General features: G+C 42.7%; 2 protein-coding genes across 8 annotated transcripts in view; one reads left to right on the top strand and one right to left on the bottom strand.

Moving 5' to 3' along the window:
• The window catches only part of CNOT4 (CCR4-NOT transcription complex subunit 4), a 75,888-nt gene extending 65,026 nt beyond the window's left edge, over nt 1-10,862 (top strand). For 4 of the 7 annotated variants that reach the window (XM_066319373.1, XM_066319374.1, XM_066319372.1 and 1 more), the window contains 2 exons: nt 8,433-8,645; nt 9,427-10,862. In XM_066319373.1, coding sequence (XP_066175470.1) covers nt 8,433-8,645; nt 9,427-9,725 — 512 coding nt within the window. In that variant the 3' untranslated portion in view covers nt 9,726-10,862. The remainder of the gene's footprint in view (nt 1-8,432; nt 8,646-9,426) is intronic. The other 3 variants (XM_066319376.1, XM_066319377.1, XM_066319378.1) reach the window with 1 other exon arrangement.
• Nucleotides 10,863-19,171: 8,309 nt separating this feature from the next.
• Nucleotides 19,172-24,220, bottom strand: LOC136361948 (sushi domain-containing protein 3-like). The gene is given in 5 exon segments (XM_066320230.1): nt 19,172-19,358; nt 19,658-19,830; nt 21,022-21,161; nt 22,207-22,395; nt 24,043-24,220. Coding segments are annotated over 5 exon segments (867 nt in total).
• Nucleotides 24,221-25,182: the final 962 nt, after the last annotated feature.

The raw sequence follows: 25,182 nt of genomic DNA on the forward strand, positions 1-25,182 counted from the left end.
ATCAAGTTTTGGCTTGTTCATTTCTGTTTCTCTGGAGGAGTTTAGTGGGTTTTTTAATGCATCCAGTTTAAACTGTATTAAATGGAAGTGGATTTTGGATTACTTTCCAAAATATGAAATCAATGTCAAGATTGAAATCCACCATGGATATTCCTTTTCTTAGCTCTTGTGTCTTGTCACTTAACTCCCATACACTTCCTACATTTACTACAAAGGCTTGGCTTCCTTGGTGTAATCTTGTTATGATCTCTGAAATAACTTCATCCACAGCACCTGTCCTTTAAGTCCTGCTACTTCTTCATCTGTTTCAAAATCTCATCTTGTACACCCATGCTTCCTTCCAGTGTCTTTTCAGTGCGAATACTGCAACTGTTTTCTAAATCTTGTTGGATTTTTTTCCTATAATTATATAGGTGATAAATATATAGCCTGTTTCAAATAAGGCTCGATACATAAATATGTCTCCATCTCTCTAGTTTGGTTTTAAGATCTTACGATTTTTTTTTTAAATCTTTGATTGCAAGTTTTTTAGGCATGACAGTGAAAGACAGGTGTCCTGCTTTTTTGGGTAGCAAAATGCCTGTTTTTAAATGTGTAAATTTATTTTGGAAGAAGAATATGTATGCAACAAAGGAAAAAGTGGAAGAAAATCCTCCAACTTGGCTGCAATGTATCAGAGAAGTGACTAATCACATTAACTCTACTACATTTGAAATGATCATGAAGTTGGCTGAAATAGGTGGCCTGAGTAGCTGACCCACTCTGCATTCTGGGCTGTTAGTCCTGACAGCTTTTTTAGTAACCTTTCCATAAACAGGAAGAAACAAGCACAGAGGAGGTTTTTCACATCAAATTTCATGACTGACTGTGGTCTGTAGTAGTGTCACCATGAGCTTCAGCTACACTAAATGTGGCTTTTGCCTTGGTTTTTAAGGATGGGAGACTGCATTTATTGTTAACAGAACTTCTTTAGGACTGGTTCATCAAACTGAGAAAGATTGTTTCCTTTCACAGGTAATTGATAGGATCTTGGGATGGCCCTGCAATTGTGTAAGAGGCAGTTCTGTTTTCTTACTATAGTGGTCTCCTTCCTCCAGCAGGTAGATGCTTAGCATTGGGATGCTGTGTTTTCTTAGTGACTTTTTTTTGAAGTCGCTTAATATTCAGTAGGTCACTGGCATGAGTTTAAAAGGTTGCAACTGTTTAGTGATGTTAAAAACACGGAATTTTCCTTTTAAAGCCTGGAGTCTTTAAAAGGAAAGTGAGTGCACTTGGTACTGCCACGTCAGTCTGTTAACAAAAGCTGTGCCTTGGCGTGGACCTGAATACTGGCTCATTCTAAGTCCATTTAACCAAGTACCAATAATGACTGGTGCATTTCAGCCAAACATACAAATATTCAAAGGCTTTCTGCATAAACTTTTATTAGTGCTCCAGCTTGAAAAATAACTGAGAGCAAACATCTTTTTAAAATTTGTATTGAGGAAGGAGCATAAATGAATCCTGAAGAATAGCAGCAACTGAAAGAGCAGGTTTGCAAATAGTGTTTCTCTCCCAGTACTGCCAAATCACATTTTTTGGGGGGGAAGGGGGGGGGGGGGGGCAGAAATTTCCAAATTTCCATCCCTTGCTATCTCTTGGTTTCTTCTACACAGCCTCATTTGAACTTCATCTTGTCCTCAGAAGAATAATTTTTTAAAAATCTATTTAAAAATAGGTCGCTTCTATTAGAAGACAACATCTAGTAATCAGAATGAATTCATGTCATGGAAGGTGAAAACTTTGCTTTCTTGTAGTTTATCTAATTTCCCCACAGAATTACTGAAATAATCTACAAATATATATAAGCCTTAATTGTCTGCAGATGTGGGAAGATTAAAAATTAGTTTATCATTTGCCAGAGTATGCTTTTATTGTGGCAATGCTGGTCTCAAAGCCTGAAATCCGAGGGTTGTTTGATTGGTTGGAAATTCCTGTAATCCAGAATCTCTATAACAAGATAGGCTCTTGCTAATTGTTACTATAGGTTGGAAGATCTAAATTCTTTTTTATTTTCCAATTTCTAGTTAATGCATTGCCCATAGGGCAAAATTCAATTATTTTGTTTGTATTTATGCGTGTATCTATCCAAGTTCATTTGTATATGCGGGCTTTTCGTTTGAAGTCAAAGTTTGTTCTGTTGAGAGGGTAACCTGGTGAGACTGAACCCTGATGCATGATGTGAGAGGAAGTAGTTTAGGTTAAAATAAACTTTATTTCTCAGATGAATGGAATTGCATGCTTTCTGAGCTTTTAAATCAAACTGTTCTGTGTGGAGGATTCAAGTATCTATTTCATTTGTTTCAGTATCTTAAGTCTTTGTACACTTAGTTTAGATTTATGGTAATATTAAAGAGTATCATCACCAAAACCTATTTCTTATGGAGCCAGTAATAAAAATTAGTGGGATTCTCTAGTAACATTTTCTAGGAAGCCAAGCTTTTTCAAAGCAACTTGGAATCTCAGTTTGAAATTTGCTTATAGATTAAAATTGGGTCACTGGCTGCTATAATTATGTTTTGGTCTCTTGAGCTGTGGTAAGTGTAAATGAATCACAAGAACTCCATAGAATGCTCCAGTAAAACTGCTTTTCTCAAGCCTAATAAAATTGTGACACTGTACATGTAAGCAAATATGAGTCTTACTGTCCCCATACTAATGTTGTAGAAGGGATTTCCCCTGAAAATGAATTACATTTTTTGACTCAACACTTATTTAGTCACAGAAAGCTTAAAAGTTTTACTGTCAGATCATCATCAAAAATGAAGTTCATTTAGAAAATGTTATTTTTCCTCTTTAAGTGTATATTTTAGAATAATATATTCTACTTCACAGTTTGGCTAACTGGCAAGTTAAATTGCATGTGGATTTATTTGACATTGAAGAATAGTGTGGCTTCTGTTTACATGGCTGTCTTTTAATTTGAGTGGAATTACTATAACCGTGGAAGTCAATATGGAATAGAGATAAAATGTGCTTTATTTGCAGTGTTTTAAAGCTGAGGGTAGACTGGTGTCTCTTTCGACCAAAGCAATTTTTCTCTCTGTATGTACATGAATTGTTTGTATGTGTGCATCTTTTGTTTCCCCAGCTCTTAGAGCTCATGACTTTTAAACTCTCATTTGAAATTCACACTGTGAAATGACACTTAAAAAGCTGGGGTTTGTGAATTGTCAGTTTGTTTCCCATGTATAGACAATGTTTGTGAGGCTTTTAAAAGTTCACTGCAAGCAGCTTTACCTTCTAGTGCCCTTGTCACTTGATGTCTCCCTAATATGATAAAGTGGCTACTTGTATTCCTGATGGGCAGCACTGCTGTTTAAATGTGGACAATTTCTATCTTCCCTAATCTGCCAATAAGATTCTTAGGCCTCCATGAATGGATGTAACTTCATTGTTTGGTTTAAGCATTGTAGAATTACTAGGAATTACAGATATAGAGAGTCAATGAAGCTGAGAGAGAAATCCTTTAGATTTTAGAAATTTAAAGTTTAAATGGGATTTTATTCATGGTTAAAAAAATTTCATGACCAAACAAGCTTATTACTCATACTAAAGTGAAACAGATATAGTTCTTATAATAACTGTTTTGTTGATTTTTAAGTATATAACCTTTGGATGAAAAGCTTTTGAGTTTATGTAATGTGATGGTCATAATTTCTTTTTTGGATGTGACAAATTGTCCTTTCCTTCTCGTTCTCCCTCAAAAGGAAGTACCGACAACTGTTTTCAAAACAGAAATACCAATAGTTGAAAACAGTTTTGAGATCAAAACAGAGAAGTGCCAGTGACTTCTCAGAACAGGGCAACAGGCTTTTTTCAGGGAAAGCACGTACGATCTGTGCTATGTGTGAACATGGTAGCACAAGGCAGAGACTGGGGCCAGAGATGCTACTTGAAAGAGCGTGCTTCTCTGGTAGCCCCATTTGTTTCTGATTGAATTGAAAGACTCTTGGTGAACTCCTGGTAGTCTTTCCTGTTCTTGTTTTTTTTTCTCATTTTTCTTGACTTCAAAATTTATTGTACAGCGTCCTTGAAGATTTCACAACGGCCTTTTTACAGGCAGGTTGTTGAAATAGCTATTCTATTACTGAATACACCTTGAGAGTCTATTTGCTTCTTTTTTTGCCGCTCTTTGCAGTCAGATATGTGGCATTGGCTAGAAGTTTATTTTTCTCTCATATGATGATTTTCCTCTGATTTATTTTGCTTATTTGAAGCTTTTCTGTAGTTGACACACTGGTGTGTTGTAGTTGACACAATGTTGTGTTTTTGAAAAACCCATAATGATGGGTTTTTCAAAACCAAATAAATAATTGCAACCCTAAGTTTTGCAGGACTGTTTGGTTTTCAGTGGGACTAAAATATTTAAGACTTGGCATAAAGGTATTTGATGTCTTTACTTAATTAGCATGAAAATAGGCTTTTTTAATGGCTTGGAATATAAGTTTGGTAGAGCAAAGAAATACACTTGCTTTGTACTTAATGTAACAGTCTTGTGATCTTTCCTATGGTTGTATTTACTTAACATGTACTGGATGTAATTACTTAACATGTAATTTTACTCTAGATTTTACCATAAGCTTGTATCAGAATTGGGGCAATGATTTGAAATGGTCTAGTCACTGTGGAATATTTATTTTAGTAGGCTTGTCTCACACCAAGAAAACTGGAAGTTCTGCTATCCCATCAATAAAAAGATTGAGTGTGTCAGTGTCACCAAAGTGACACAGCCAAATTTGAAACACCTCTGGGTCTTTATTGCAGTGTCATTGTCAGAATTTTGGAAGTCACAGAACAGCTCGTATCAGTGCAGCAGACACTTGTGCAATCATCTTCGAAAGTACTGCTTATGTGCAACAGAACAGTATTCTGGCTCAGCCATTAATCCTCTTCATGGCCTCTCCCCAAATACACACTGCTTTTCCTGATTTGAAGAAATAGCATTAAGGTATTGCAGGTAGAGAATGAAATAAACTACTTGACTGACTGGTAGGATGTGATAATGGGGCAATGATTTTATATAGAAATTCATTAAATGACTAGTTTTATACAAATTAATGTTCAGGCTTCTCAGATATATTCTTTTTCTTACATTAGCTTCAAATATTTTTGTTTAGATTGGATGGACAAGTTGGATTTGTGATTAAGCTTTTCTTTCTTTCTTTTTCTTGTTTTAAGACAGTGGTTGACTTTGCAAATCTTACATACAAGTGCTTTTATTTCACATTGACATACCACCTCAGACACAGGAAGGTTTCAGTGCTAGAACTGTGGGATCTGTTCACCCCTGTAAATACAAGTTTCCATTTGACCAGACAGGTTTATGAAATGTATATCAAGGGAAGACCAGAGTTCAGGGTGTGTGTTTGAGAATGTTTTTCATGTGAATAGTGGTGCTTCCAGTGATGGTTCACCAGGTTATTCTCTTTTGGGAAACAAAGGTAGGGCATGAGGGGAGGAGTCTCATATTTACCTTGGTATATAAAATACTTCCTTTGCAGTCATCTGGGTGCTACCTTGTTTTCTTTTGTGTTTTCCCACTATCAGTGGGTATGTTGCTTTAAGCCTTTTAAGATTAGCCTATGGAAGGAGACAGCATTTTCACTCCTTGAGAGAGGGAAAATGTTATATTGGTTCTCACACTCCTAGGTGGTAATGTCCAACTGAGAAGTCTGCTAATAGTCAGAAAATTACTCCTTCCAACAGTTAACTTTAGAAGCAGGGGAAGGTAATAGGCAAATGCCATTTTTAATAGCTTTGTATAACTGAGACCTAGCTTTTTCTCATTTTTAACTGTGATCCAGGCTTCATCACGAAGCATAGACTTATTTTAACACGAGGAACAAACTAGCTGAGGGTATGAGTAATGAATTCTGAAGAAATTTCCTTCAGTTGGTAGAAGTAACTTTTGTCTCTGGGGTGAATTTGTATTTTCACTTAGGCTGTTTAAAACTTAACAGACTCCAGCAAAGAGATGTGATGCTTGGGTTTTCTGTGTCAGGGGACAATGTTTTTGGCCGAGCTTGCCTTGCAGCCTCACAAACACACCTGTTTGGGAAAGACAATAAATTTTTTGTAATTCTCTATTTTGTCTCTTTTATCCTTAGGAGCACTAGATTTTATTAAGCTAACTTTCTTATAGCTAGCAAACAATATTGTTTTGATAGCTACTGAATCCTTTTGTGCCTTTCATCTCTTGACTTCTGTGAATCCAGGTAGATTTTATTCAGACAGTTGAGGTAAAGAGCAGTTTCCCTCACTTTCTTATTTCCTTGTTTTGTGTTAGAGAGGATACACAGCAGTGGTACACTATGCCTGCCTCAGTGTCTCCTCACCAGAAAGTGCCAGCCTTTTCCATTCCATGAGAGTCTTCTGTCTAAACACTACATTTCTTGACCCTTAGGTGTGCTGTATTATGTCTTTTTTAAATAGATAATAACATGACAAAACCATATATATTTTCTTGGCCCAAGGAGGCCTATTGCCCTGTGATATTAGTTCTCCCATCCTTCCTTATGATGTCCTGCAGGTTTTGTCTTGGTCTTCCTCAGTGACATGTTGCAGGTAGTTTACAGCACGTTAATTTTCTTACACAAGAGTTCTGAGGGCATGTTGGGGGTTAGTAAAGTCAGTGACTGAGACCTTTGCAGATCCCTAGCTCACAGGTATTGAGATAAGTATGTTTGTGCATGCATGGACCCAGTAAGCATTTTTGTGTGCTTTTTGTGTTGCAGTAGAAGCAAATAAGTAAACAGAGCTGTGTTTCTTTGCACATGCTTTTTTGAAGCGTCAGGAAAAAAAAGTGGGAGCCAATGGTGTACAATACAGAATTTGTTGCAGTTATTTCTGTGATTGTGAGCTGGCTACTTTTGTTCCAGAAGCTTAATTTTCAACTTGTCTCAAATGAGCTTACGGATGTTTAAGAAGGCTGTGAATCACTATCTCTTGAGGACATTTTCTACTAATACTTTCTAAAATTTGATTTCTTATTTTAATCTCAGGATTGTAGATTTTGATGAAAAACTGTACAGCACCAATTCTTAAAGTCATTTACTTTGGGCATAGTATTGAAAATTAAAGGCTGTGGAAGTACAGGATTTCAAGTAGTTTTTTTGTTTGGTTTGGGGGCTTTTTTCCCCACTGTAGTTACAAAAAGTAATTGCTTGAGACAGCACTTTTTCTGAACATTCAGCTTTACAAAAACTGCCAGGTTGGGTTTTGACAGCAATTGAGACTGCTTTCTTTACTCTCCAGCATAACATTGTGAGTTAGTGATATGCTCTGATTTTTCAGGAAGATTTAATCTGTTCTGTTGTTGATGAAGTAGCAGTATTGTGAAAGTATCTCTTGATAACAATACTGAGTGAGATCAAGGTCTTTTCTTCAGTCAGCGTAGGCAGAGATGTTTTATAAAAAAGGTTATATTCTAGATATTTGTCAAAAGACAACCATGTGCCAACATACTGCCTAACACTTCCTTTCCAAATATAACTGACCACAAGCTAATAAAGTATGACTTCCTGTATTGGATGAGAAATACTGGAATGCTTTGAGATACTTTAAATGAGAGATGGATCATAGAACCAGATAGTCTGTTCTAAGTAGTATGGTGTAACATTTGTGTTGAGGGATCATTTGCTGTAGTGCTAATGGCCACATTATCCTGTTGTCCTTTATCAGTGTGTCTTGAAACTTGACTGCTTTGGTGTCCTGCTGGTTTGCTTCTTACCAGAATTTTGAGGATATTGCTGTGTTGGAAATTATTCTGAAAGGTCTTTAAAGAATTTTCACTACTATTCTTGAACTGCAAGTGGAAAATTGACTTCCTCCAACTTCATTACCATTTCCTTCGGAAGAACATCGATAGGGTTGTGAATGAGCAAGCTATAACAAAAGGAGAGACATCTATGATTTTCCTCAGCCTCCCTGGTTTCTCACGTTCCATTTCTATTGCAAAGCCCTACCTAGCCTTTCTTTATTTTGATAATACATCAAACAAAACAACCCTTTTGAGCCTGCCGTCCATCAGTAAAGCAGCCAGAGAGGTATTCTCATCAAGTACTTGGTAGATTTTGCCCTGTTAGTAACAGAGGGAGAGCCACTGTGTCCTTGATTATTTGAGTCTCTGAATCAGAATGGGGAAATACATATTGGGGGAGGAGTTATATCTTTCTCCCATTCCCTCACACTTTGTTTAAAACCTGCCAGCCCCTCAGAGTAATTCGTCAGTTATAAAAACACTGACCCTAGGTTTTGAACAGGGAAAGTATTAAATGCTTAGCTTAAAGAGTAAAAGCAAAATCCCATACCCCACCAAAGAAGGACATCTGTTTCTAACTTCAGCTTTTTATTTTTTTATCTTTCATTTTTTTTGTTGGTAAATCTCCCAGACAACAGCAGTTCTGTAGAGAGTTTAAATATGAAGGAATGGCAGGACGGGCTAAGGGCACTTCTACCGAACATTAACATCAACTTTGGTGGACTGCCCAATGCTTCTTCCCCCTCCAACGCCAACCACAGTGTACCAACGTCCAACACTGCCACCACCGACAGCCTGAATTGGGACAGCCCTGGCAGCTGGATGGACCCCGCAATCATTACAGGTAACCGTTTCTCACTCCTTCAGCTCCACTGGAAAACCATCAGATGGGTATTTGGCACAAACTGATCTACATCTGAGAAAAAAAAAAAAAAAAAAAATAAAGTCAGTATGCGGTGGTCTCTTCCAGCTTCCATCCACAAAACCTCAAGGGTCCAGGAATTTTTGTGGAACCTCTAGGTATAACAGAGCATCACTTAGGCCTTTGCAATGCATGCCCGGGGCCTTTGCAGGCAGTCAGGTGGATCCGTGCTTTCCTATAGGGTCAATCTATAAGGTGTCCCTTCTGCTGGATGGCATGTCCGGTATGTGCGTCGCTGGTCCTGAGGCACTGAAGGCAATCACTGGACTTTGTTATTTAAAAAGGGACGTACTCCACTTGTTTATAAAGCTCTCTTTTATAAGGCTGTCTGGTTGTGTTCCCCTGTTAGAGAGGCTGAAGCATGATTCAAGTAGGCATAGTAAAAGGTGAAGCATGTAGTGTACTGGCAGCTTGGTGTGGTAAGGTCACGTTGACAGGGATGCAGTTCTTGAGCAGAATGTTTGATAGAAAAATGTGTTTTATGAAGAAGTGCTCTGAGGGTGAACTTTCTCCTATCTCAATTTAATGTTAAATGTTTTTGCGGGCAGGGTAATTTTACGTAATAATGTAAAATGCATTTTCTGTACAAACTAATAATGTTTTTTCATTGTTGCTTTTTGCTAGGTTAAATTGACCTCCTTCATGGTCAGTTTATGCTTCTCCTCTGACTTCCTGTATCCCTGTTTTTTTCTTCTTTTCTTAGGTATCCCAGCCTCCACAGGAAACAGTTTAGACACTCTTCAAGATGACAATCCACCACATTGGCTAAAATCTCTTCAGGCCCTCACAGAGGTGGATGGCCCCAGTGCAGCGCCATCACAGACGCACCACAGTAACCCCTTCGGCACACAGATCCCTCTGCACAGAGCCAGTTGGAATCCCTACTCTCCTTCAAACCCCACCAGTTTCCATTCCCCACCTCCAGGCTTCCAGACAGCCTTCAGACCCCCCAGTAAAACCCCCACAGATCTACTACAGAGCTCAGCGCTGGATCGTCACTAGGAAAGGAGGAAAAAGGAAAAAGGAAAAATAAGACCTAAAACGTTAGAAATGCAGGAAGTGTCCCACCCTGACTCCTCCCCATGCCCACCTACTGTTCCCTGTCATATCTTTCTTTCTGAAGAATCCAGTTCCTGATCAAACTTCCCCCCAAATGCAATGCCATCACAGGGTCATGACCATTTTTTTTTAAGTTTCTGCAAAACCAGTGTTTGAATACACTGTTTGAAATACTTTCTAACCATTCTAAGAAAAAAAAAAAAGAGAGAGAGAGGGAAATCAAAATGCAGTCTCAATGCTTAAGGAGAATATTACTGTCTTACGTCTTTTGCACATGAGTATTTCTGCGTAGTAGAAAAGTGTCAATCTGCAGTAGGGGAAAAAGTGCAATGCAGAATCAAATGCAAGAACATAAAAAGGTATTTAATTTAAATGAAGTTACTGAACATGTGGAGCAAGCAGTGGCCCAGCATTTATTTTGCATTCAGTGTGGCACTACACAGGGAAATTGCTATGTTGGGGTTGGTTGGTTTTTTTTGGGGGTTTTTTTGAGCAGGGATTTTATTGCATCAGTCAGAGTTTGACATGACGTGTGTTGAGAGACAAAACACTTAAGAGTTATGAGTAACTGGCATGTTGCTAAAGAGTGGTTTAAAGAGGGGAGAATAATATTTTTTTTCTTTAATTTTGGCTTTAGATTTCAAGTAAACTTTAATGTTTTAAAAGTATTCACAGATTTAATACCTAGCATATACGTAATATAAGCAGCTGAAACACGAGTGATATTTACTTCAGCCTTTCTGTCTCCTCTGTCAGTCTCTCTTTTTTTTTTTTTTTTTTTCTTTTTTTTTTTTTTTTTTTTTTTTTTTTTTTAAAGATTCACCTGATTAGGGCACTCTGGGATAGCACTGCATTGGGGCCACATGATCACCATCAGGAGCAACCTCTGACCTCCTCTGCCTGCAGCTTTTACTTAACCCTGTAGTTTCTGGACATTTGTGCAGTATTGAAAAGACAGGAAAAAGAAACAGATAAATAAACATGGTTATAACCTGACGCTAAAACTAAAACCAAGGAAATGTACCTCTTTCTTCAGAATTAAAACTAAAATCTTAAATAAAAAAGAAAACTTGATGATGACTTCATGTTTGCTTTTTTTTTTAATTACTGGATCTGGTAAAAAGTGTATGCCATTGCATGATTGGGGTTTTCTTATTCATCTAAACCAGAACTACCTTGTCATTGGAAATACTGCTATGTATGGTAACTTCTGTATTGAAGGGTGGAAAAAGCATAACACTTTAAATCTTTTAAAGGGTTCTATTGTCTTTACTCATGGTAATAGCTAGAGGCAGTCAGTCTCTGTCTGTTATTGGTTGTTCCTTTTAAATCTGAAGCGTGAAAATCTTGTTTTTATTTTTTTCTGAATTAAATGCCATGGCACTTCGGGTAGATAGCATGCAATAATATGCCTGAAGATACAGCAGAGAATTTATGACTCCCTGTGTTTGTCAGCAGCCTTGCATAAAGGTGTAAAATACTGTCACTGCACAACAGGGGATGAAGAGCTCTTAATGGACAGAAGGCCTCCAGTAAGCTTTTCAACTTGCAAGCAGACATTTAAAACCTGTAACCTTGTGGTTGGGCTGCTGATTGATGTAGCTTACAAGGGTGGTAGAGAGCCTGTAACTAAAGATGCCGGTACAGAAGGATTTCTCACCTGATGTGAGCTGCATAGTTCAGGCTGGCAGCCTTCTGAAAATGTTTGCTGCTGGCAGGGACAAGGAAGGGAATTTCCACTGATGAACTGTGAAGACCTAAATGGAGATGGGGTGGGGTGAGAAACAAATCCTGCATCAGTCACTGGACAGAGGAGTCAAGCCTTGAATCTGCACAAAGTGTTTCAAAATACCCTGTTATGCAAAACATCGCTTGGTGACTATGTGCTTTTGCTCTTCTCTCACCTGCGTTGCCATTTTAGTCCTGTGTTTATTACTGTGTTTGTTATGGGCCTGTATGTGCAGTTTCTAAACTGGAAGCATTGCTGCAGATGTGTCATGTTACTGCCCTGGTTACTTGGGGGAATGTGCACACCCCTTGATGCCAGTGCTCCCCAAAAAGAAACTATGTTTTTGTCACCCACCTATCTCCTGTGAGTGGAAAGAGAAGTGCTGCGGGCTGGAATGGCTCATCTGTGGCAGTGCTTACTGGTGCCCCTGAACTGGGGGTGCAGCCCAGCAGGAACTGTCTGCTCGAGGTCCTGGTGAAGATGTTAATGATCTTTGGTTTGGGAGTTTTTGTGTCTCCTTCCACAGTTGTTACATGTTTTTCCACCTTTAACATTTTGTTTTAGAGGGGTGCCCTTCCTGATCCTGAAAATTAGCAAGGCTTCCAAAGTGGCTCCAACTGCTTTTTATGTACCACAGCAATTCCTGGAGCTGCTGCCCTCTTCAGTTTTTTACTTGTCCCTTTGTTGCATTTTAGGAGGTGCTGTGGCAACCCTGTGCCCATGGTCTTCTGCCACTGGAAACCAGGCTGTAGCTGTTTGGGAGACGCTTACTCCCTACTGCCATGCAGCAGCTTGTGTGGTTAGCCTACCAACAAACCCTTAGCCTTCAGAAAAAGGTTTGCAACTACAATGACTTTTTCTCCTTATGGTGCTGCTTTCCCAAGAAAGATTTCTTGGTGGGTAACATTGTCATTACAACAGTAAAGTGTATTAGTGATCAGACTGCTGTGTGTTGGGTGCAGCTTTTGTCACAATAGCCTAGTTTTGTGTACTGTCTGACGTGGATTCTGCATCCCCCTCAGTTGGGAACCAACCTGGTGTTACATTCCCTTCAACTGTGTGGAGCTCACCCATTTTATTTCTCCTGAAGTTTTGGGTTTATTGATGGAGGGGGGAGGAAGGTGGATTTTTGTTTGTTTTGTTGGGGGTTTGGTTTTGGTGTGGTGGTTTGGGGGTTTTTTGGTGGTTTTGTTTTGTTGTTGGGGTTTTTTTGGTGGTGTTGTTTTGGGGTTGGTTTTGGGTTTTGTGTGTATGTGGTTTTGGGGGGGTTTTTAAATTAATTGATGGACTTTTCCTATGGCAAGAAATTCTGTACAGGTCCATTTATTGAAAAGTGAACATCCATTTGATTGCCTTAGTTCATGGTCCGTTGTTTCTTATATTGTAAGGATACTTGCAGCTCTTCCATGCATTGAGCAAAGAAGAGTGCTTGACTGAAAGGCTAGTGACCCAAGACTAGCAACACATTTGGTACATAATGTCTGGTGAAGATAAAGGATGGGCCAGACTGCTATTCCAAAATTATTATGAGGACGTGTTGAGGGAAGGAGGGGGATTGTTGGCCATGAATGTGTTGGTATAAGAAGCTGTGTGGCATTTTCAACAAATTTACAGTTCAGGTGTAATAATTTGAGGATGACCAGTGCTGGATTGATAGTAAGAGTTCCTGGCCTATGGCTTTCCACCCACTCCCCCCGCATCTTTTTAATATCGAACAAGAGAATGATGTTTTTCTAGATTACAACAAGGAGTAAAAAGTCACCTTCTGACTGAGGTGAAGAGCCATTTCATGAATTCTTTTCCTTTAATAACTTCCATTGCTTAGTTGGAAATCAAGTGTCAGCAGATATGTGGCATTGTAAATGCGGTGTCTTAACAGAGCTGTTTTAATCACACTTAAAATAGAAAAAAAAAATTAAAGGGAGAAAGCAAAAAGGAAAAAAGTTAAAATGTTAAAAAGAAAAAAAAGTTTTAAAAGTATTAATGAGGGCCACTTGCAACTGGCATGTGCTCAGCATGTGCTGGGTTCCTGTACAGTTCAGTTTTCCTCCTGCTGTGAAAGCTTTTGGCACTGCCCTGGACTCCCTGTGCCTGCCACCAGGAGTCAGGGCTCAGCCAGTACCAGGTTTGGACCCAGCCTGATGACTTGAGCAGCAGCAGTTACTGGGAATGAGGGAAAGTCTGGTTATCTGCTGTGCTGATCTCAGGGGAATTCACCCCCTGGCACCCCGTGCCTTCTGCAGCTCCTGAGACGCTGTTGCAGCGCTGCTGCTGGAGCAGGCATTTCAGCGGTGCTGACCACAACCGGCTGGGTCAGGCCGGACCCTCCTTGTCACTGTTTGGGGATTTCCTGAACTCAACTTTTTTCTTCTTTGCTATCATAGACTCTGGTACTGATACTGTTGTCCAGTAAGGTTTTTTTCCCCCTGAGATGCTCATTTAATCATAAACACTGAAATTTTTGGATTTTAGGGAAAATGGGAAATGGTTTTGGGTTTGCGCTTTTGTTTGCTCTATTTTAGTTTGGAGTTTTTTATATCTTGGTAGATCTGGTCGTGCTGCTGTGGAGATTTCTGACTTTTTTTCTTCTGGTAGGAGGGGAAGGGTCATGCATCAGTTTCCATCCTTATGCTTGCAAGGGAGTTTAGAAAAATACAAGTGAAAAGCTTGTAATGCCTGGATGTTTATTGTTCATCTCTCTCCTCAGAACATGTGGAAGTTGCCTTAGTTGCAAAGGAGCTTGGCACTGGTGTTGGTCTCTAGCACACATAAATCCAGTGCATGGCTGGTGTTGCATTGCCTGGCACTGATCTCCTCTGGGGGAAAGTTGTTATACTGGAATAAAAACTCACTGCTCAGAACTGACGTGTGTTAAGAAACTGAGAGGTGGCAAGGCAGAGTGCTTGAAGGGTTGAGGGACTGGGGTCGTCACTGGCCCTACTTGAGGGGCTTGTAGGTACTTGTTATTTCTTGAGGGGGATGACCTCTCCTCCAGTCCAGCTGTCAGTGACGTGAGTTTTCAGTGTGGCCAGAGTATGTATTGGGAGGTGGTGTTTGGCATGAATCTGTGCTTTGAGTGGTTGTTGCTTTACGTCCCTAGCAGTGTGTGGCTGCATGGCCAGCTGTGGATGTGCTTTCCACTTCACTGGTGTATGGTGATCTGTGCAAGCTGAATGCAGATGCAGGAACTGTAAGAGCTTGTGCTCCTTGCTCTTTGCTCAAATTTCAGCATCTTTTTTTCCTTCTTTGGGATGTTCAACGGATAGTCATGCCTAAGGATTCTTAGCTTTTTCATATATTTGTAGCTTTGTAGATTTTTATATACAGTTCTATGGTTTGTAGTAGTTTTCCTTTTCCTTTCTCACATTTTAGAATAATAACCTAAACCTTTCTAACGCATTCTTGGAGTTCTGTTTAGTCTTAATCTTAAAAAAAGGGAGTTTCTCACAAGGACATCTTCTTTTCCACCAGAACTTGAGACATAACAAGAAATAGGGCAAAGAAGGCCCTGGACTAACTCCAGGGGGTTGACCTAAAGGTGGGTTACTGGGGCAGCTGATCTCCTATTGGATGTGCCTGCTAGATATACCAAGTAATTAACCCTATAAAAATCGTAGAAATACTTTATCACAGGTGCATATATAGCCGTATCTGAAAGCTTTTGTGTACCTGAAAGCTCTTGTTAAAGAATTGCTTTTTATCTTACCATTCTTAATATTGTTTGGAAAGTTTTTGTCTTTTGATTCCAGGCAGCTATAGGAAGGAGCTCTTGAGTTCTCTTCTCTTAATAGTTGAGACCATAAACAGAGCTTCTAAACAGTAAAAAGGTGAAGCATCATCATAGCTTTGGGTTGCAGTGTAAGAAAAGGTATAGGCTCAGAATGCTGTAATCTACATGTAAAAGTACTGTGAGTGAGGGAGATGTTCATCTTCCCTACTTTTTGGGCTTTGCCTTTGCCCTAGACATACTGCTGTTATGTTTCTGTGGCAAATTGAAGGCTCTTGAGATGGAAATGGCCATACAAAGTTGTTGCCATAGAAGTTCAGGGAACTAGAGTCACTTACGGGACTCCAAATGGCTGCATTGTGAAGGTTTGAGGTGAGTTGGGTTACCTGACAGCTGCACATTTGTTACTGGCTTTGCTGATGAAAAGTACTGGTCATGGGGGGGTCTGATGCAGTGACTAAGATGTGGAAGTCACTTGAACAGAGGTGGTGTCACTGCAGAGGAAAACAGTACAGAAAAGTCCTTTAAATCTAAAATCTATGGGAGTGGTCTGCCTGACATCTGATGGTCAGGAGGTTCCATCTCTTGCAACACAGATGAGTCTTTCAGTGGGATACAGGCATCATATAGTTTCTGTTGTTGTCTCCTGTGAAATATTGCTCGATTGCTATTTCTTTTTCCCAGTTCTCAGACTTAAGAAATTGACAAATAATGCGTGTGTTTGAGATGCATGGAGAGAGAATGAGACCTGCTCAGCCCTTTCCTCTTCCTAACAGCACTTTAGATGTTACTCTAAGAAAGCTTGTACTGCCAGAAGGTGCCATTCTTTTCAAGCTCACAATGAGTATCTTTGTAGAATTTCATGGCTTTAGCATTTGGATGTTACAGGTCCCAGCATTAATCTTGGCCAGAACTCCAGAGAGTCTGAGACCTCTTCTGCCAGTGCTAAACAGTCACCGAGGGCTGGTACACCAACCTTCACTGGAGAATTTAAAATTGTGACCAAAACTTCTTTAGCTCTTTCAAGATAAGCATGCAGGCTGAAGTTACAGTGTGGAGTCTGAAGCTTAAAATCCTGTTTAAGAAAAGAACCAGCTGAAGGTGCTTTGTTAAGATACTCAGCAGAAAGCTACTGCTTGTGAGGTTTGCCTGGGACAGAATGGGCAATGAGCTGGCCTTGCAGCTATCTCCATCCCATTTCAGATGGTTTCCTTCAGTTCCAAGGTCCATCTCTCTGCAGCATATTAAATGTATGTAATTAAAAAAAAAAAAAATAAAGGTGATATATGTAGTTCAGTGGATGCCTCCTCCAACAGGAATGTCTGAGTAATGTGACAAGAATGCATGGGATTATGTCTAAGAGGTTTGCTTCTTCCAGTTTACAAATTACTTGAAGCTTCTATATAGTTGCCTTCTTCCTCCCTCCTCATTTGGTAAATAAATGCAAACTGTTCTTCTTGTTGCCTCACTGATGATGCCTTCCTGAGCTGAAGCTGAGTGTGGCTCTTCACACTTTAACTCAGCTCTTTGCTGCCCTGCACCAAGGAACTGAGGCAACAACTAAAGGGTAGGTAGGGAAACTTGTAATAGAGCTGACCTTCTTGCCCTTAATCTATATTTCTTCTCTTGGGACTCCTGCTACTTGAGATGACTTTTGAGGCAGACCTCGCCATGTGCTCTTCCTTGATGGAGAAATTTGGCTAAGACAATGTTTTGGGATCAAATAGTTTTGTTAGGAAGCTGAGCTTTGTATACATGCAGAAAAAAAAGTCAGGAAAATGTTACTCCAGGGAAAGTTCAATTTTGTCAAGTAATTAATTTTTAAAATATGAATTATATAAAACTCTTGTTTCAAGTTGACCGTTTTCTATGTATGAAAAATTACTGTATTCATTTTTTATTGAAAATGCTAACTTTTTTGTCATGACACTTCAAAATCAGCAACTTTCTGGACATGTTTGGCAAAAGATTTTTATATCTGAAATGTGCATTTTTTCAGTTTGTAGTGAAAGCAGGTGTCAATCTCTAATATTATGTAGCAAAAAAAAAGAATCACTTTTGGTTTTAAAGCCTCACTCAGATCCAAGGAAGAACAAACTGAGTCCAAAATATATATTTTTGAACAAGAATCTCTTTGGAGAGAGAGAAGATTGTAGTGACATTTTTTGGATCCATTAAAACAACAAGGGAGAGGAACAGAGGAAGAAATGGATTGGAAAAGTCTCATTCCCATCCTATTCAATTTTTCTTTCAAACAGCTTACCTTGAAGCACGATTATTCCCCTCCCTGTGCATTAGACTTGGCTGGAAAAAGAGGGAGGAGAAGGTAAGGTTTAGGATGTGAACTGAAGGGAAGTTGTTTTCCCTGTCCATTCTAAGGCATCAGTTGCCTTAAGAGAATGAAAGATGTTTCTTCCTTGTCATGCAGTTGCTGGTAAGTGGCCACTGTCAACATCATAATTTTCCAGGAGTCTGTAGAAGTTTTACCGCCTGCTTCCAGACTTCCCACAGCTTAGTCATGTGAAAAAAATACGACATAGGAGGGGAAATTGGGATAGATGACTTTATTATTATTATTAGAAATAGAAAAAAACAGTGTCCATAGCCGTCATTCCGGGGGAAAGTGGCAGTGGTATCAACATCTACTATCAAACCTTGTTTTATCACAAGGAAGTGCTACCTTGCATCCTTTTAAGGCTTCTTTCCTTGAAATGTGATGCAAATGTTGACAGATATTAAGTCAGCAGAATAAAACTGCCAGCCTTTGTAGCAGGATTGTTTCAGTATCGCAGTTTGGATCCTTGAGCAAACAGGGTATGCTGGGGGTGCTCATTCTTACTCCCAGCCCCATGCATGCAACAGTTCTTGGGGCTGCCAGCCCCTCCTCTGACTACCACCACAGTGCTCCCGAGATACCAACAGCATCTCTGTGCAGACCTGATGCTGCGGTACTCGACGAGCCCTGTATGCCCAGAGTGCCTCAGGCGTGCTGTGGAAGCATAGGTCTGTCCTGGAGTGCCAAGGGGCTGAGGTGTCCTGAAGCTGCCTGGCCAGGCTCTGCATATGCTGCCTGGAACATGCCCCTGGACTTCCACCCAGGAAATGCTGGACAGAAATATGGGGTCATTGCTTTCTGAATGTAATTGATGGGCACTTAGCTCTTCGAGTCTTGCTATGGGTCCTGATACATGTGATTTGAATTTCTAATGCTGGAGAGAAGGCGTGAAAAACCTCCAAGTTTCAGAGTTTGGGTTGGGTTTTTTTGGTGGTGGTTTTTTTTTTGGAAGAGGGTTTTTTGTTTGTTTGTTTATTTTCAGAAGTGCGAGGTTCTTTGTATTAAAGATAAATTCATGTTTCCCCCTTGACTAGCTAGCTTTGTGCTCTTGTCAATACATCTTCCAAGTCTAAGATCGTGCGTATAGAAGTGGGAGGATATGGTGAGTTCTGAATGCCAACTAAAAACCCCTTTAAGTCTCCATCTAAATTCAAGTGCAATTAATTGTAAATGCTTCCAGATATCTAATCTCATTCTTTGTTCCTGATTAACTGTCTGTTTTCACTTTTAGCCTTTAAAAGAGCCCTAAACAGAAAATCAGAGTCATGTTCAAAACCTAGAAGTCTACATATAGACTTTGAGTTAAGCTGGGACTGCTCAGACTTGGCTTTATGCTTTGTGCAAAAATGATCAATTAAGAAGTTTATAACCCAGAAACTCCGGTTTGAAATGTGCAGTGCTGGACGGGGGAGGGAAATAAAAGAATTATATAAAAAAATGTCTTTCAGCGTAAAGTGTCAGATTTTCTCCATTTGAAAACCCAGGTGCAGTAACTGGCTTTTCTGAAATTCTTTCCTGAGCTCAAGGAGTTGATAGCGTCCAAAGAAAAGAAAAAAAAAAAAAAAATAAGAAGGACTGTGAAATGGCAGTTTAAATTCTCAAAGCGGCTTTCCAAACTTGCTGAAGGCCGTGTGTTCCCCCAGGCCCCTGTAGCAGAGGGGCGGCAGGTCGCTGTGGCGGGGTGCCGGCGGCAGGCGGCCGGGCGGGCCGCACAGCAGCAGCGGCCGGCCCTGCGCCTCGGAGCGCCATCTCTCCGCGGGCAGCTTGGGCTGCTGCGCTGGGCTGCTGGAAAGGCAAAGGCGACAGAGCGTGGTAAGGGGGCCGCAGGCCATGCTGAGGCAGGGCAACGGGGAGCCCTGGGCCTCTGGCTTCCCTCCGCCTTGAAACAGAGCGGGTGCGAGGGTTTCACTGCTGTTAGGTGCGAGGTGGGGAGCACGTAAGAAAGCGAAGCAGGGGATTGACTGCCCAAGCGATGCGAGCCGCTTTACACTGGCTGCTCCTGCCTCCGGGCAGTCTGGGGGCAGCTCTTGTCCCCGTGTGAGGGGCTTGGAAGGGCAGGGGCAGGGGGAAGTGCTGAGCTGTACCTTTGGAAAGCCATGTTGTTGCAGCCTGCGAATGCTCCTGGGAACACAGAGCTAGAGACGGCCGAGAGGTGGTAATCGCGCCGGTGGTAGTGTTTGAGTCTTCCAAAAGCACTCCTGCCCCTCTCGGGGGTGGAGGGGTCACGCTTCCGTCCTCGGACTTTCCTTCTATGCTGCTGCTGCCTGCAGGGTGGTGAGAGAGAGATGCCGGTGCAGATGCTTTCTTCATGCTTTGTGGTCTGGCTTTTATTTAATCACACCCCTGGAAGGATTGGCATGTTTGTATCCTAAGGCAACGCTGTCGCCCAATGATTTTTACCCCCTTCCTCTGTTCCCAGAGGAAAGGACTGATGCTCTTTCAGCCCTGGGATGAGGCATCTATAGCCTTTCTGGGCAACTTGTTCCACCCTTTTACCATCCTCATTATAAAACCCATATTCCTTATATTCAACCTTAGCCAACTGTCTTTCACTTTGAAGTAATTGCCCCTTGTCCTATCATAATAGGCTCTGTTAAAAAGCTTGTACCCCTCTTTCTTGTATGGTCCCGTCAAGTACTGGAAGATACTGCTCTAAGATCTTCCTAGAGCCTTCTCTGCAGCCTGAATGCCAACTCTGACAGCCTTTCTCTTAGGAAAAGTGCTCCAGCCCTCTGATCATCTTTGTGGCCTCCTCTGGGCCTCAAACAGGTCCATGTCTTTCTTACTTTAGGGACTCCAGAGCTGGGTGCAGCACTGCGGGTGGGGTCTCACAGGTCTCACCAGAGCAGAGGGGCAGAATCCCCTCCCTCACCGTGCTGCCCACACTGCTTTGGATACAGCCCAGGATACAACTGGCTTTCGCTTTCTGGGCTGAGTGCACATTGCTGGGTCATGCCCAGCCCCTCATCCACCAGTACCCCCAAATCCTTCTCAGCGGGGCTGCTCTTGATCTGTGCATCCCTCAGCAAGTGCTGACACCCAGAGTTGCCCCGACCCAGGTACAGGCACCTTGCACTTGGTCTTGTTAAGCCTCATGAGGTTTCCATGGTCTTACTTCTTGAGCTGGTCTGGGTCCCTCTGTATGGCGTCCCATTCCTCACGAGTGTAACAAGAGCCCCCTCTGCAATCAGCAGCAGTATCCCCACTGATGGAAACCCCTTCCACAGTCAAGCATACCTTGGCTTTGGAGCAGTGGTTTAACTTTTTATGCTTGATAGTTCTAGATGTGTGAGCAAGAGGGTCGTGAAAGGGCACAGGTGGGTAACAAGTGTCCCAAGCGGGCGCAGCCCGTGTCTCAGCAGATGGCAGCAGCGACACTCCTTCAGCTCCCGCAGCTGCTCCTCGCTCCAGCCAAACCCACCCCGCCGCTCCCACAGCCCCTCCATACTCACCCCCCGCGGCTCTTCCTCGCCCTGTCCCTCCAGCAGCACACGGCGAAGGAGACGGACAGGGCCAGGATGACGGCTCCGCTCAGCAGCGAGGCGGCCACCGCGATGCGGGACCCGGGGCCCGAGGGCTGCGGGGCGGCTGCGGGCAAGGAGTGGAGGCGGTGAGCGGGGCCGGGAAAAGAAACCCCTCCCCACTTAATCCCGGCCCCGTTCCCTTTGCAGGTAACCCCAAAGTGGCGTTCCAGAGAATATTTATTAATAACCATTATAAAAGCTACTGGTGAACGTGGGTGATGCCATGCCAACTCAATACACCAGAAAGTTAATGGGAAAAAAACCGTATTAACACGTCATGTTTTCTTCAGATAACTAATATAAAATAATCACACGGGGCAGAAAATACAAAGCATTTGATGTCTCTTGCATAAAGCATAAGGGGAGAAGAAATTAAGCCTTAAAAATAGAAAGGAAAAACAATTAAACAGGAAAAACAGAAAAAAAATTTAAAATGTAATCAAGGTTAAAAGGGGAAAAAAGTTTAAAAGGGAGAAAAGTTAAAAATAAGAAAAAGTTGAAAAATGTAAAAAAGAAAAAGTGTAAACCTGTGAAAGAAAACAGAAAAAAAAAGGGGGGGAAAGTTAAAATGTTAAAAGGGAAAAAAAAGTTTAAAAGTATTAATGAGGGCCACTTGCACTTGGCACGTGCTCAGCATGTGCTGGATTCCTGTACAGTTCAGTTTTCCTCCTGCTGTGAAAGCTTTTGGCACTGCCCTGGACTCCCTGTGCCTGCCACCAGGAGTCAGGGCTCAGCCAGTACCAGGTTTGGACCCAGCCTGATGACTTGAGCAGCAGCAGTTACTGGGAATGAGGGAAAGTCTGGTTATCTGCTGTGCTGATCTCAGGGGAATTCACCCCCTGGCACCCCGTGCCTTCTGCAGCTCCTGAAACGCTGTTGCAGCGCTGCTGCTGGAGCAGGCATTTCAGCGGTGCTGACCACAACCGGCTGTGTCAGGCCGGACTCTCCTTGTCCCGGTTCAGGGTGTCGGGGTCACCCCGCCTCCTGCTGCCCCGGCTGCCTCGGGCAGAGTGAGAGGCCCCCGTGCGAGGGCTGGTGGCCGCACCTCCGCAGCCGAGTTCGCGCTGTCCCCGCGGCCCCCTGCGCTCAGGGGGCTGAGGGCTCCTTACCCTGGCACTCCGGTGGGGGGTGACTCCACGATGAAGTGCTTTCCTGGCGGAGGCAGGCGATCCTCTCGCTGCCCACTAGCTGGTATCCCTCTTGGCACCAGTACACGAGCACCGAGCCCAAGGAGACGCCTGAGCCTCTGTCCACGTAGTAGAATCCATAGCGTGGTGGGGGGAGAGCTGTGCATGGCACTGGGGGAGAAGGGGACGTGTTAAGCGTAGGTGGTAACAAAGGCCCCACCTAGTGATGCTCTCAAAAGGGCTGCCAGGCCCCTGTGTCACTCCTGCAGGACCTGCAAGTTTCTGGGATTTTTTGTCGGTTTTGGGGTTTTTTTGTATGTGGTTTGTTCTTGTTGGTGTTTTTGTTTTTTTTTTTTTTTTTTTTTTTTTTTTGCATAGTCCAAAGGAAGTTAGAAAGTCTAGTATCATCTGGAAAACAAGTTTTTCAGTTGCAGCCTCTCCAGGATGTGCAGCTACTGAACAGCAGAAGTGAGACTGGAAAGGTGCAGGCTGGAGAGAGTATGCAGAGAGTAATTTTTAGGGGGGAAAGGAAGAACATGTTTTTTAATAACACAATGTTCTGGGAGAATATTGTTGGTTGGAACTAAAAACAAAGAAATACTACTCCCTGCGGAAGAGAGAGGCTTTTTTTCATCCTAGCCTTTAATTTTTTAACTAGTTTGTAACCCACAGCTATTCAGAGCTATTTAGTTACCCTGCTTGGACCATCTCCCCTGCAATGTACTGGTATCTAGGGAGAGCCAAAAGTGATGTAAGCTCCAAAAAGAATGACCATGTGCTTGCCAACCCTCCCCACCCATGTATTCTACCACAAGGCCAAGAAAATGTGGTAACAGATATCATGGGTATCAATATCCTAAATGAAAGGAAAATGCTCTGATCAGCTCTAATTTAACCAAGCTTAAAACCTGCAGGCAGAAATGTGCTTTCTCTAGCTTAGAGGTAACTTCTGTGGGGAAATCCAAGTGGAATAGTAAAGCTAATGTGAGAGAGAAGCATGGTTTCCCTCTGCTTTGACTGAGATGGTGTAGGCTTCTAGTCCAGTGCAGCGGCTAAGAAACAAATCAGGTTGAGTAAAATCAGACTTTTTCTAATTCCAGCAGTGCTGTTAACAGGTAATACAGATGTCTATATGAGTTAATTCAGCGGTGCCAGGGAGGCTGCTGAATGCCTGGACTGTATCTCATATGATTACATTGTCCAGCACTGATTGTCATGATCTTTGCCAATAGTCGCCATGATTTGGAGTATGACATGGGCTCTCTGAGCTGCTGCCAGCCCCAGGTGGGTGGTCACCCCACAGCAGACATGAGATTGTCTCACTCATTGGGGAATGGTGCGCGCTTTGCCCTGGAAAGTGGATTAAAGAAACAATAATCACCCTCAGCAGTTGGAGATTATATGTGTTTTTTTAAAAAAAACATCTCCATTTCTTCCCAAGGCTCCCAGCTCAGCCTCTAGGGATGTGTTCAGTGCACCCATGCCCTGAGCAGACAGCTGGTCCATCACGATACGCATAGATGTTAACAAGGAGGAGGACTTTACTCTCAAAGGAAAACATCAACTGTCGACTTTCTTCCCTGCGCTTCCTGACGGCTTCTGATGTGACACATCTTTCCCATATCACAGAAGCCGCTGTGGCCACCACACAAAGCCTTGTGGCCCCCATGCATGCCCTGGAGTGCCGAGAGAAGCACCATGATGCCTTCAGCACCGTGTCCCTGCGCCCTTTCCCCTGTGTGCCTGCACCGTGGGGCCCGAGGCAGCCCGCGGAGGAGAGGCGGGAGATGGCTCTTTGATCGATCATCATTTCAGTACCTGAGAGGTTGCTCCGCACGTCGGTCCCGTTGGCGGCGTCTCTGGGCAGCCCTTTTCTGACGTGTCCTGAAACCAGTGAGGCGGTCCCGGGCCCAGCAGCATCACTCCAGGCAAAGCTCAGGCAGCTCCAGGGCAGCAGGCAAAGGACGATGCATTTCCCGAACCTTTGTCCCTTCATGGTTTGGGAAAACCCAGCACCTTTGGGTGCCTGGCCGCCCGGAGTGCCTGCGGTTTCCCTTTGCGCCTGAGCAGGAATCAGCTGGGCTCTTAGTGCATTAAGCCCTGAGCAGCAAAGCTAGCAGCCGCTCTTCCCCCGGGGCTTGCCTCTCCTCCGCGTCGGCACAAGCCCTGTGTCCCTGCTCCTAGCACTGCCAGCTCTGCTCTGGCCACTCGGTCCAGAGCCCCCCAGAGAAAGAAAACAGGTGTGGGAAAGGGAGTGAGAAAGAGCAGACCTGTAGGATCCATCCTTTACAGTCCCTGTCTGCAGAGACTGGCTGTTAACATCTCTCCGTGTGCTGGAACTGCACATCAGGAACCCTCCTCCTCCTCCTCCTCTACCTGCCAAAATCCATGCTCGAGCTCACTGCTGAGACTCTTAAGCTGCAGACCCTCCTGTGCTTGTCTCTTCCTTCCTGCCAGAACCTAGGGCTGATTTTCTGTCAGCAGCAGTGGAGAGGAATATGAGCCATGGGAATCAAAAGGGTTTCATAGTAGCAATCCCGCTGGCTTTGCCACTATGGGAACTGCAGAGAAATCTGGTTTTCCTTTTCCTTTTGTCTGCTTGGCATCTTGCTGCCTGTCATTTCAGGCTCTGATGTTTTATAGCTGGGGAGGCTGCAGTAGCAACCAGCTCTTGCCTCCTAGAATGTATGTTGCTCTTAAGTACTCCTACCTGCCTGGTCATTTGTGTACACCCATGAAGAGAAAAGATGCTCCGTGTTGCCTGAGTGCTCGGGAGCCAGATGTTTTGGAGCAGGCAATGTCTTTGTGCCAAGGCACTCCCCAGCAGCCAGTACATCAGCTGTGTGACCAGCAGGACTTTGGGGTGACTTTTTGGAGTATCTGCTATGGCTCTCTTCTCCCCTCCTTGCATCCCCTGGCCCTGTGGATCTCCTTTACCTCTCCTGTACTGCATCCTTG

This window comes from Sylvia atricapilla, chromosome 5, assembly GCF_009819655.1.
Source record: "Sylvia atricapilla isolate bSylAtr1 chromosome 5, bSylAtr1.pri, whole genome shotgun sequence".
NCBI lineage: Eukaryota > Metazoa > Chordata > Aves > Passeriformes > Sylviidae > Sylvia > Sylvia atricapilla.